Source organism: Phyllobates terribilis, unplaced genomic scaffold (assembly GCF_046119375.1).
Source record: "Phyllobates terribilis strain yellow unplaced genomic scaffold, ASM4611937v1 Scaffold_1__5_contigs__length_1240528914, whole genome shotgun sequence".
NCBI classification, from domain to species: domain Eukaryota; kingdom Metazoa; phylum Chordata; class Amphibia; order Anura; family Dendrobatidae; genus Phyllobates; species Phyllobates terribilis.
This window is the reverse complement of record NW_027362761.1, coordinates 357882577-357896559: the sequence shown is the minus strand read 5'-3', so window position 1 is coordinate 357896559 and position 13983 is coordinate 357882577. Positions and strand designations below refer to the sequence as shown.

The 13983-nt window shown below is 45.9% G+C and overlaps 1 protein-coding gene across 3 annotated transcripts in view; it reads left to right on the top strand.

The window, feature by feature from the left end:
- Window positions 1-13983, top strand: part of LOC141261631 (3'-5' RNA helicase YTHDC2-like) — a 190200-nt gene that overhangs the window by 97524 nt on the left and 78693 nt on the right. For all 3 annotated transcript variants that reach the window (XM_073676231.1, XM_073676229.1, XM_073676230.1), the window contains 4 exons: window positions 576-772; window positions 1909-2108; window positions 3611-3777; window positions 6771-6873. In XM_073676231.1, coding sequence (XP_073532332.1) covers window positions 576-772; window positions 1909-2108; window positions 3611-3777; window positions 6771-6873 — 667 coding nt within the window. The remainder of the gene's footprint in view (window positions 1-575; window positions 773-1908; window positions 2109-3610; window positions 3778-6770; window positions 6874-13983) is intronic.

The window sequence follows — 13983 nt, the reverse complement described above, 5'->3', positions numbered from 1 at the left end:
TTATTTTTCTGTTCCATTACTTTGAGCAAAAAACTGAAAATTGTTTCCATCCATGTATCCGCATATTGCCATGGGGTAACTCTTGTAACATATACCGTCAGTGGGCAGAATTCTTTCTTAGAGGAAAGTCCTTTTTTTTTTTACTGCTATTAAAGGATTTATCTAAATTTTACTGAGGTCCTTGTAGTCTTTATTAACTTGACTTCCCTTTCTGCACACATGACTCCTGCAGCCAGTCACTGGCTTCAGCCATCACATGCCATGCACTTCTAAGGGCAGTGTTTAGCTGCAGTGGTGCCAATGGCATGTCTTTGCTACAGCTAAACAGTTAGACAATGACTGTGGGGAGCACCAGAGCTATGGCACTGAGGTTTAGAATGTCTGGTGCCACTTAAAAGCTAGAAGTCTGTCCTAATATAATGGCAGCCTTTCCTAGCGACTCGTTCCTTTTTAAGCTTTTGTTAAAAGAAAGTAAATTTAGATCTGAAAATTGTTATTTTCATAGCGATTTCTTATAGTAAAATCTGAATGATTAAAATTTTGATCTAGATCTACTTTTTTGCTTTTGTTTTCAGCAAAGGATTTAATAGATTTCTAACCGTATGGAAAAAGGATGGTTCTGAAGGTCTCAGAGCTCATATGTCCTGCTGCCTGATAAAGACCACAAGACACACCATGAGAAATCTCTTCCAGCGGTTTCCTGTGACTATTAAGGAAAGGACCGACCTGCTTCCGAAGACAGAGCGGGGAAATGTGTTTTCATTGGAAACTGGTGAGTGTTTCATTTTTTTGTTCTGAAAATGCTGTGGTTTTGCCGCACATTTCACTCTTTGTGTTTTAAAAGCATGTTTGTGTGGAAGAGATATACTATCATATACATATACATGAAATTGGTAATTTCAAGATCTAAGAATTATGTGATATACCGTATTTTTCAGACTATTAGACCATAAGACGCACCTAGGTTTTAGAGGAGGAAAATAGAAAATTGAAGCAAAAAATGTGGTCATGATACACTGTTATAGGGAAGGGGGTCTGCTGCTGACACAGTTATAGGGGTAATGTCCCCCAATTCTGTACTAATATCCCCCATCCTGGTATATATATGCCCACATCCTGATATATATGGCTCCCCCTTCCTATTATGTGTGGCCCCCATCCCCATCCTGGTATGCATGGCACCCCCATCCTGGTATGCATGGCATCCCCATCTCCATCACGCTGCACACACACAAAAAAAAAATTAAGGATTCTACTCGCCTCCCCTCTGCTCCAGCGCTGCATCCTGCTCTTCTGCCAGCTGGTGATCTCGCCTTGTGAGCAGCGCATAACGTCGCTGCCATGCACCCTCACACGCTGAGGGTCAGCTGCTGGAATATTCACTGCTCTCCATGCCAGGACTAAGGGCGTTGGGGGCAGTGAATATTATTTTTCCTTATTAGCGCGCACAGTGTTAGCCTCAGCTGCGGCTCCTGCAGCGGCTCGGTGATCACAAGTGTCTGCTATTAAGAGAATGAATATTTACTGCTCTCCACTCCCATGGGTGTGGGGAGCAGTGAATATTCATTCTCTTTAACAGCGGGCACAGTGTTAGCTGCAGCAGGCAGCTCCTGTCTCCTGTGACCCGCTGTTCCTCCGCTGCCGCTCCCCCCACACCATCCACAGCCGGACCATACATCCGGACTATAAGATGCACCCCCCCCACTTTCCTCCAAAATTTTGGAAGGAAAAAGTGTGTCTTGTAGTCCCAAAAATGCTGTAGTTATGTGAACTCTGTGAAGCTGTGCTTAATAGAGGTAAGCCCTGAACATATGATTTTGAAAGGAATCTTCTTGGGTTATGGATTTAGTTTGGGGCCATATCTGGTGGAGTTTGCCAGATTTATGAATTTTTAATTATTGTTTGTAGCGAGCCGTGAAATGAACAAAACCAGTGGACGACTAAACAATGGCATCCCCCAAGTCCCTGTGAGAAGAGGGGAATCTGACTTTGACTCTTTCCGTCAGTCTTTACCAGTATTTGAAAAGCAAGAGGAAGTTGTTCAGATTATTAAGGGAAATAAAGTTGTTCTGATTGTTGGAGAATCAGGATCAGGAAAAACCACCCAGGTAGGACATACATTTTTTCATTGAAAAATCTAAATAACCTTAGGGTGCATGCATACAAAAATATTCTAAAATTATTAGCATCCATGTATTGATATATCTTGTGGGTTTTCTTGTTAGCAGTTACTTAATTTATTTTTAGCGTTTCTGGACACTGCAACTTAAAGGATAGCTTCAATAACTTTGGCCGAATATGATTTCTTCAATCATTGTAGACAAAGCTATTCTTTTCTATCAGCCATAAATCTGCTTAGCATGTATGAACTGACAAGCATGCATGCGTTCTCAGCTGGGACTTATCGCCCCTGTGAGTAAATGGATAGTGCATGTGGAAACTCAACTTGTTCAACCTTAAGCATTAGAGTTGGTGCTAATTGATTTGCAGGACTCTGTCCAGTGACTCATATGTGATATTGCACAGGCTGGCTAATTAAAAGTAGCCACAGATGCTGTCAGGTAAGAGACAGTTCTTCAGTCTCTCATCTAGCCCCAGAGATTATGGTCATGGCCGCTGTTCAACGTCCTGGGAATCAGTCTGCAACCAACTGCATTCAGCATGCCTGTCTTCTAATGGTTAAAGGGAATGTGTCACCCCCCCCCCCCTTCCCCAGGCGGTATCAGACCTCTACTATGGGCATACAGGTGGTAGAAGAGTAAATCTATACTTACCTGTATGGCCCATAGCAGAGGTCTGATTGCAGAGATATCTGGTTTTATAAAATCTGTTTTCCAGAGGCTTGGCATCCGGGGGACACCAAGCAAACCCCTCCTATCTGCTTACTATTCCCCTAAATCGCTGCCTCTGTGCTAAATTACCATATTCCCCCCCTCCCCTGCATGTCACAGGGCCCTGTGACCTGCCCTGCTCTGCCTCCCCTCCCACGCATGCGCAAAGCACCGCTCCCATGGAGCGCGCTCTGTTTCCCTCCGGCCCCGTTTGGCTGCGTACTTCGCTGCAGCCTTGTATTGCGCAATCGACAGTGAGTCACTGAGACTTCCACTCCGCTGGCAGTACACAGCCAAACGGGGCCGGAGGGAAATAAAGCGCGCTCCATGGGAGCGGTGCTTTCTGCATGCGTGGGAGGGGAGGCAGAGCAGGGCATGTCACAGGTCCCTGTGACGAGCAGGGGAGGGGGTGAATATGGTAATTTAGCACAGTGGCGGCGATTTAGGGGAATAGTAAGCAGATAGGAGGGGTTTGCTTGGCGTCCCCCGGATGCCAAGCCTCTGGAAAACAGACTTTATAAAATCAGATTTCTCTGCAATCAGACCTCTGCTATGGGCCATACAGGTAAGTATAGATTTACTTTTCTATCATCTGTATGCCCATAGTAGAGGTCTGATATCACCCAGGGGGTGACACCCTCCCTTTAAAACTGCAGGTGTGGTTGGGGGCGACACACAGGTTGATTTTGTTTAGCATTTGTTATTATGTTTATTATTTAGCACAGTGACCACTTTTTTGTCTTGTTGTGACTTCTTCCTCTAAATGTTTTGTCTGTAAGATTTCCCAGTTCCTTCTTGATGATTGCTACAGAAATGGAACTGCTTGTCGAATCTTCTGCACCCAGCCGAGGCGCCTGGCTACAATTGCTGTTGCTGAAAGGGTTGCTGCTGAAAGGGGAGAGAAAATTGGTCAAACTATTGGTTACCAGATTCGTTTAGAGAGCCGGTATGTTCATTACTTCACAAATTTTCTAAGACTAGTCCTAAATTATAACTCAGCCAAACCTGATTTCATTGCAATCCACTGCAAGGCTAGAGTTTTTGAAGCCTATAAAAATGAAATTCAAACAGAACCTGACCAAGTATAAAAATGTAATTGGTAGCCAAAATCTGCAACATCTGTTTGCCCTTGTGAAGTCAGCCTTTTTTGTTGGACACAACAGCTCGGTATGAAGGAAAGACCAAGACCACTTTATTTTTTAATCCGCTCTTGGTTTTGGAATTTAAAACTACTTTGAAAAACCTGAAAGTGTGATCTCCTCGTAAACTACTAACAGCTGAAATGAATAGCATTCATTATGTTGTTACATGGGTATGTGTCAAGGGAAGGCATATACAGTGGGTACGGAAAGTATTCAGACCCTTTTAAATTTTTCTCTTTTTCATTGCAGCCATTTGGTAAATTCTAAAAAGTTCATTTTTTTTTTATCATTAAAGTATACTCTGCTCCCTATTTTGACTGAAAAAAACAGAAATGTAGAAATTTTTGCAAATTTATTAAGAAAGAAAAACTGAAATATCACATGGTCATAAGTATTCAGACCCTTTGCTCAGACACTCATATTTAACGCACATGCTGTCCATTTCCTTGTGATCCTCCTTGAGATGGTTCTACTCCTTCATTGGAGTCCAGCTGTGTTTAATTAAACTGATAGGACTTGATTTGGAAAGACACACACCTGTCTATATAAGACCTCACAGCTCACAGTGCATGTCAGACCAAATGAGAATCATGAGCTCAAAGGAACTGCCCAAGGAGCTCAGAGACAGAATTGTGGCAAGGCACAGATCTGGCCAAGGTTACAAAAGAATTTCTGCATTACTCAAGGTTCCGAAGAGCACAGTGGCCTCCATAATCCTTAAATGGAAGAAGTTTGGGACCACCAGAAGTCTTCCTAGACCTGGCCGTTAAGCCAAACTGAGCAATCGTGGGAGAAGAGCCTTGGTGAGAGAGGTAAAGAAGAACCCCAAGATCACTGTGGCTGAGCTCCAGAGATGCAGTAGGGAGATGGGAGAAAGTTCCACAAAGTCAACTATCACTGCAGCCCTCCACCAGTCGGGCCTTTATGGTTGAGTGGCACAACGGAAGCTTCTCCTCAGTGCAAGAGATATGAAAACCCACATAGAGTTTGCTCAAAAACACATGAAGGACTCCCAGACTATGAGAAATAAGATTCTCTGGTCTCATGAGACGAAGATAGAACTTTTTGGTGATAATTCTAAGCAGTATATGTGGAGAAAACGAGGCACTGCTGATCACCTGCCCAATACAATCCCAACAGTGAAACATGGTGGTGGCGGCATCATGCTATGGGGGTGTTTTTCAGCTGCAGTGACAGGACGACTGGTTGCAATTGAAGGAAACATGAATGCGGCGAAGTAGAGTACAGAGATATCCTGGATGAAAAAACCTCTTCCAGAGTGCTCTGGACCTCAAACTTGGCTGAAGGTTCACCTTCCAACAAGACAATGACCCTAGGCACACCGTTAAAATAACAAAGGAGTGGCTTCAGAACAACTCTGTGACCATTCTTGACTGGCCCAGCTAGACCCTTGACCTAAACCCAATTGAGCATCTCTGGAGAGACCTGAAAATGCCTGTCTACAAACGTTCACAATCCAATCTGACGGAACTGGAGAGGATCTGCAAGGAAGAATGGCAGAGGATCCCCAAACCCAGGTGTGAAAAACGTGTTGCATCATTCCCAAGACGACGCATGGCTGTACTAGCTCAAAAGGGGGCTTCTTCTCAATACTGAGCAAAGGGTCTGAATACTTATGACCATGTGATATTTTAGTTTTTCTTTTTTAATAAATTTGCAAAAAATTCTGCATTTCTGGGGTTTTTTCAGTCAAGATGGGGTGCAGAGTGTACTTTAATGAAAAAAACAAAATGTACTTTTTAGAATTTACCAAATGGCTGCAATGAAACAAAGAGTGAAAAATTTAAAGGGGTCTGAATACTTTCCGTACCCACTGTAAAACGCTGCACGTGAACTGTCAGTTCTTGAAGTTGATGTCCTGGAAACAGTAAAAGTGGGGAATGATAAAGATTTTAGCGGCTTTAACAAAGGCCAAATCACAATGACTAGAGGACTGGCATTTCCTAAATGTGGGGTATTCCCAGCTTGTACTGGTTCAGGGAAGAAAATTAGCGTCAAATTTGGACCATGATGTTATAGAATAAGGTGTCTGGTTTGATGAATCACGTTTTCTTTTACATAATGTGGATGACCAGGTGTGTGCTTTGCTTACCTGCAATAAAGATGGAGTATATGAGGAAGGCACGCTGGTGGAGGCAGTGTGATGCTCTGCTTGTATTTCACTGGAAACCTTTGGGTCCTTGCACTCATGTTTATGTTGACATGTTCCATATAACCAAACATGATGGCAGGCCAAGCACATGACAGTGGTGTTGCCTAGTAGAAGTTGCCTGTTTCAGCAGGATAAGGCACCTTGCCACACTGCAGCCTTTATTCAGGAATAGTTTGAAGGTTATGACAAAAAGTTTGGGTTGTTGTCTTGGCCTCCAAATTATTTTAATGTCATTTTGAGTGAGCAGCTGCCAAATATGCTGGAAAACAAAGCTGAATCCTGAAGGCCACACCTCATAACTTACAAGACCAAAAGGATCTTCTGCTATTATCTTAAAGGCAGATATCACAGGATGCCTTCAGCGGTCTTGTGGAGTCCAGGATGTGATGGGTTACAGATATTTTTGGATTATATGAGTGGGAGCTACATAATGATTTGACCAAGGTAAAAAAAATAAAGATTTCCTTCAGCAACAGGTTAAATGGTGTCGTCATGGAGTTGTAGAACGTCTGGAATTATTGACACCACAAGATATACATTACTACAATATATAAAAAATAATTTCATAAATTGTTCTGTTTAAAACATTTAAATTAAACAAATATTTTGCTTTCTCTTAAATAGGGTTTCTCCAAAGACGCTCCTCACCTTTTGCACTAATGGAGATCTCTTGCGTACTCTGATGGCTGGAGATACTACACTTTCAACAGTAACTCACGTCATTGTGGTAAGATATACTGCTTAGCTACAGCTGCACTGTGAATATTAATATAATGCTGATAAATTGGAGGCAGATGAATGATAGAAGGTGACTTCCAGTTATGAAATACTTTGATGGTTGGGGTCTGTGCAATGTGACCCCCTCCACCCATCAGTAGCTAGAAAAAGGATGTAGATAGGGGTCTTCATTCAGAAGAGGTGAAGGGCTGTAAATGTAATATATCGCCAGCCTCCAGCTTTTTTAGCATTCACAGTAAGGCTCAGTTGTCACATCATTTTTCACTTTCATACACATTGACAGGATTTTCCTAACATATATTCCACTGCATAGGTATAATGTGGCATGCGTTGGCATTGAATCCCATTATAAAAATTAAGTATACAGCATGTAGCTGCAAACTTTAGACATGTTTTTAATGCGCTTCAACATAGTCTGTCTCTTGCAGATTATTAATCCCCACTACTGTTCGTTTCATGCTTCCATTATAGCTAGTGTTCTTCATCTACAGTATAATAATCTTATTTTACTCTCCCTTCCTTCAGGAAATACTAATTCTCCTGTTTCGGATCCAGCTGGTGTAGAAAATGTTTCAGGCAATGCAAATAGTCTTCCCTCCAGAAAGAAGACTTTCTATCTAGTGCCACCTTTAGAGAACAGCAAAGTACAGGTGGCACTAGAGGGTTTCTTTCCTTCTGGAGGAGAGCTAATTTACTTCTTTAAATTAATGTACATATTACAGAAAGTCCTGGTGAATCAGGTTCATTTGGTCTCTGGTCTCAAAAATTAAATAATATGTAATCTATACTGGCTCAATAAGTGCTGCTGATGGTAATAGAAACCGCGAAGAATGAACAATTCTGTGCACAATCATTCTTATGAAAGCCTACGATAGTTCGCTTACATTGACATCTTACTATTATCGCCCATCAAGGCGTGTTACTGGCAGAGTCAGATTATTATCTACCAGCATAATTTCGGCCTCTATGTTTATTATATATTTTATTCTCCTAACTATGGCGTTCGCTGTGTCCTTAATTTGCACCCAATGTATATATGCTGCAGATTTGTAGGGCTCATCTGATATCCTGGTTATTGAGTTTGTTTATTTCTGCTGATCTTTAAGTACTTCCGAACTGCCTATAGACGATAAATGTTCTGGCGGTCTGCGTTAGACTCTGCAGTGACGCTCCCATATGTTGCTGCATTGCAGTGCACTGCACACGATCATGCAGCTGCAGAAGCGGGGACCGACCTGTCAGAGACAGCGAGACTTCCCATAGAGAAGGCGGCACAGATGGTTTATTACCGACTATACCTTCCATATCAGTGTATACACAGCACTAACTGCATTTCTTCCTCAACAACCAGTGGTCAGGTCATTTGTTCGTTGGGTGTAAGGAGGGCTTAGGTGCTGCTGGGTCCTAGGAGACCCAGTCGGCTCTGATAAGCAGCCAGGAGGCTGCATTTCTACTATAACTGGGGCTAATGTACTAACTCCAGTTACAGGGTAAATAAGAAAAAAATATTTATTGAAATGCCTCCTGAAGGCCTTTTTGACCATATGTGGGGCACAGTATGTGAACTAAATGAAAAAATACATAAATAAAAAATGATTAAGTAAAATGCAAGTAAAAAATAAAAAAAATGCTGCAACTCCAGATCACTGTTATTAGCCCTGCCCAGTAGTTTCTGATATATAAAAATAATTGTTACAGACAGGGGAAACTTTATGAATGTATTTTAGTAGTCTTTTGTGGTCAGAAATATTTTCCATATTTTACCACCAATACTGTCCGCTATAAGTATTAAAAAAAAAAAAAAAAAAAAGGGGAATATGACAGCGTCATTAAGAACTATGCCCCATGTTTCACAAAAAAAAGATGTAAAGATGATTTAAATATCCGAACGAGAAAATAATTTACCGCTCTTTAAAAACCACACTTATGAAAAAACTAAAATGTGCCCTTTCTAGAAGTGGTTAACACACAAAACCATAGTAATGTTATATTGCTCCTGTTTCCTAAATGATAAAAGCACTCTATAAAGCGGCAGCTCTGGAGTTTTCTCATTAGGTAAAAGAAATAAGCATTGTAAATAAAAATCCAATCCATATTTACAGCGATAATTACCTGTAAAGCAGATGGACGTCAGATCTGCTGTGGCTTACAAACTAGGAGCTTGTAAGTGGTGAACTGACGCGGTTGGGATCATGCAGTGTATTGTAAATGAAGCCTTTATATTTGTTTTGTCTCATGAAGTGATGATTAATGTTCCTGCCACAATCAAATCCATCACCATCGATCTAATAATTAAAATGTGGCTAGTGTCACATGACAGTTTTTATCAGTCTTGTTTATTGCTCTCGTTTTGCCCTGTAAATCCAGGTGCAGTGATTTTTTGGTTGTTCCTTAGTGCACAACAGTATAAGCAGGACACAGTTATGTTCCCATGTTATGTAAGCATTACAGTTGCTGGTATGATTTATGCATGTGATTCAGAGTTTTATTTAATACTTTATTTGTTAGATATATTAATCATGGATGATTATACGTATATACAGGTGCCTTCTTTTCTGTAATTTTTCATGAAGATGTATATTTTTGCTGCCTCGTGGAAAAATTGATTGCTTAATTAATTACACAAAAACAAAATTACTCTGTCGCCTCATTGGGGAGCACAGGACCATGGGTGTTATGCTGCTGTCCACTAGGAGGCGACACTATGCATAATCTGAAAAATATTAACCGTGGCTCCTCCTCTGCAGTATACACCCCTGGACGGCGTCAGCCTTCTCCAGTTTTTGCTTAGTGTCGCATAGGAGGCACACCTAAAACTTTTACTCCGTTTTTTTCCGACGGGGTTGCAGATGAAGAAAAGTGGGTCTCCTGCGAGACTCCTGGCATGGCTCCTTCCTCTGCCCCCTATTACGGGGTGCACAGTTGAAGTCGAGATGGCTATTCACCATGTCGCTCCTTCCCCAGCCCCTCGGGTGCTGTTTCGAAGTCGAGACCCCCCCCCCTCCTTCCCCAATTCCTTTTGGTTTCTGGGTTGAGGTCGAGGCGAGGATAAAGGTTAGGTTGAAACGCCTCAGGTAGGGCCTGTACAGGCAGCACACTACAGCTGAATCCAGGGACCCCAGCCCTGCTGCGGGCTCCTGTCGGGGCCAGGGGGGAGTGCCGGCAGGCATGGCACAACACAGGCCTCTGTCTCTGCGGCAGCACCAGGTCTATGGTGCCTCAGGGGGACTTTTCATAGGGCCCCCCTTTCGCTTATACCCCCCCCCCCCCCACCGCTATCCTGCCTTTAAATCCGCGGGGGTCTGGTTCAGATCCGGCCTCCTACCGGACTTCCACGCCGGCCTGGAGCCCCTTGGGGCATCAGGCATCTAATTTAGACCGCGGCTCCGGCCTAGCCGAAGCTGCCACCCCCTCTCTGCCCCCCCCGCCCCGCCCCCCGGAGGACAAATATGACACTCTACAGTGCAATAGAAGGGGCGGATCCAGACTGAAAGGGCACGATTTAACAGCAACTGCCGCCCTTTTCAGCTCTCCGCCCCCCTTCTTCCTTAAGCATTACTCCGGCAGCCATTATCTGCTGCAGGAAAAAGAATTAACCCTGCAGCTACCGGTCGGCAGATACAGACTAGGCCTGCCAGTCTCCGGGGAGGCACAGGACTGTGGATGTTCGGCGCCAGACCTAGAAGCACACTGGTGGGGTAAGATCACAGCTGGAGTTTTTTTTTCCCTCGGCTGTGAATCCTATAAGCTCCTCTTCATAGCCAGGGCCCTCTGCATAGCCACCCCTGTGCACTATGTCGGGCTCAAGGTCCAAGCGAACCAGGCAGGACTGCTATTATGCACTCTGTACAGCGTATAGTAATACTGTCCCCAGTGGCAGCACGTACCCGCACTGGCAGGACTGCATCCAGACTGCTGTGCCAGAGCCCCAAGAAGCCCCTGACAATGCTTCGGTGTCTAATGCCACGCTGGAATGGGACAGTTTATAGATAACCTCACATCCACATTGCTTCAGGCTCTGCAGAGTCATGCCTCGGCTATGAACGCTACCCAGCAAAGGGAGAGCTCCACTCAGGGACATGACGGCACGGGCACATCCACGTCTAGGTCAGGACGCAAGCACGGGCACATCCACGTCTAGGTCAGGACGCAAGCAGGACAGACAATGCAGATCTCCACAGTTCACCCAGCAGGAGGCGCCTTAGCGATACACAGGATTCGGAAGACATCTGGGATTCCGACTCAGACAAGGAAACTGAAGGGTCCCTAATCCCAATCCCCCCCTAGCAATACAGCGCTAGTTGATGATGTAATCTCATCCATCCGTCGGGTGCTGGACATTTCTGATCTGCCCCCGGAGGCACCAGGACACAAGATTTCCTTTGAATCGCAAATATCTGGAGGCGCGGTACCCCTTCCCACAGGAGGTCACCAAACAATGGACAGATCCACCTGAAGTGGATCCCCCAGTCTCTAGGCTAGCAGCACAGTCTCTCCTTTCACTGCCAGATAGCTCAACCCTCAGGGACACAGCAGACCGGCAGGTAGAACGCATGACTTGTTCAATTTTCGAGGCCGCAGGGGCCTCCCTGGCTCCCGCGTTCGCTTCAGTTTGGGCTGCCAAGGCCATCCTGGCTTGGGCCCAAAATTTACAAGCTGGCCTACAAGTATCTGCTCCTGAGCTGTCGGACCAAGCGGCCCAAATAGCAGTTGTAGCAGATTACATGTTTCATGTAGCTCTGGATTCTGCAAGGGGGGCCGCGGGGATAGCATCAAACGCCATCACGATTCGGCGTATCCTCTGGCTGCGGGAATGGAAAGCAGACGCAGCCTCAAAGAAGTCCCTCACGCACCTCCCGTACCTCAGTGGTCGACTTTTTGGTGAACAGTTGGACACGATGATATCTACCGCCACCGGGGGTAAGAGTACCTCTCTCCCCCAACTGAAGCCCAAACGCACTTAGAAGAAGCGTAACCAAACTCGATTCCGATCCTTTCGGAACTCTTCGGACTGGTGCGTCTCGCGACCAGCACAAAACAGCAACCGCGCCCCACGCAGGGACAACTCGCGGTCGACGCAAAAGTCGAACAAGACCTGGCAGTCAAGAGCAGGCCAGTCAAAGTTCAAAGGAGGAAAATCTCAGATTTCCTCCTCATCATGACTCACGGACTCCGGAAGACACCCCACCTGTAGGCGGCCGTCTTTCGCTCTTTCATCAAGTCTGGCTGCCTATTACAGAAGACAGGTGGGTCAGGGAACTAGTGTCTTCGGGATACAAGATAGAGTTCACTTCCAACCCACCAAACAGACTATTTCTTTCTGTTCCCCCAAAACCGCCAGCCAAGGCTCGTGCCTTCCACCAAGCGGTCTCCTCGCTTCTTCAAGCTGGAGTCATAGTACCGGTCCCCGCGGCCGAGCGCTTCCGAGGGTTCTATTCAAATTTATTCAAAGTCCTCAAGAAAGGAGGCGGCGTACGGCCAATACTGGACCTAAAACAGCTCAACAAATATGTACGGGTACGTCACTTCCGCATGGAGTCCCTTCAGTCCATCACTGCGTCCATGGAGAAGGGAGAATTTCTCACCTCCATAGACATACAAGACGCATACCTGCATATACCAATTGCACCCGCCCATCAGAGATTTCTCAGGTTCGCAATCGACCAGGACCACTACCAGTTCGTGGCTCTCCCTTTCGGACTCGCCACGGCTCCCAGAGTGTTTACCAAAGTCATGGCAGCCACCATGGACGTCCTGCACTCCAGAGGCATAGTAGTCGTTCCATACCTGGACGATCTCCTTATCAAGGCTCCCACCTTCAAGGATTGCGAGCTCAGCGTCTCAATCACAATCGACACTCTGAGTCGCCTGGGCTGGTTAGTCAACCTACAAAAGTCATCACCAACCCCAAGTCAGTCTCTGACCTTCCTGGGAATGTTATTCAACACCTTCAGGGGTCTGGTGCTCCTTCCCAAGGACAAGGCACTGACTCTCCGTTTAGGAGTTTGCACCCTCCTCAGCAAACCCCCTCGATCTCTCCGGTTTGCCATGAGAGTCCTTGGCAGGATGGTGGCGGCAATAGAAGCGGTCCCATTTGCCCAGCTTCAACTCAGGCCTCTCCAACTAGCCATCCTCAAGTCATGGGACAGGAACCCTTTTTTTCTCGACAGGGAGTTCCACCTGACGTCGTCAACCAGGAGGTCCCTGCACTGGTGGCTCAAGCCAACCTCACTAACAAAGGGGAAATCCTTTCTCACGGGTCAATGGCAGGTTCTGACTACCGACGCGAGCCTGATGGGTTGGGGTGCGGTACACCTACACCACAGAGCACAGGGCAAGTGGTTCCCAGCAGAAGCGACCATGCACATCAACATCCTCCTGGCATTGAGAGCCTTCCATCACTTACTGGCAGCCTCTCACATCAGAGTGCTGTCGGACAATGCCACGGCTGTGGCATATGTGAATCACCAAGGGGGGACCCGTAGTGCCCAGGCGATGCGAGAAGTGACACACATTCTCCACTGGGCGGAAGACACAGGTTCGGTTCTCTCTGCGGTCCACATTCCGGGTGTGGACAACTGGGAAGCAGACTTCCTCAGCCGGCAAGGAATGGACTCGGGAGAGTGGTCTCTCCATCCCGAAGTTTTTTGCCTGATCTGCCATCGCTGTGGGACTCCGGACGTGGACCTAATGGCATCCTACTTCAATGCCAAGGTCTCCAACTTCATGGCCAAAACACACGACCCGCGGGCGCTAGGAGTGGACGCCCTGGTTCAGGACTGGACCCAGTTCCAGCTCCTGTACATTTTTCCACCTCTCCCCCTGATATCCAGAGTGGTGAGGAAGATCAAGCAAGAGGGGGTTCCTACCATCCTAATCACACCGGACAGGCCCAGGCGTACATGGTACGCCGACATCGTGCAGCTCACAGCAGACGTCCCCTGGCGGGATTCTCGCCTGACGTCATTGGAACCATGATCAGGGCACGGAAGCCAACCTCTGCTAAAATTTATTACCGTACCTGGAAAGCCTTCTTTACCTGGTGCGAATCTCATGGCCAGATCCCATTCCCTTATTCCCTCCCCAGGGTACTTGGGTT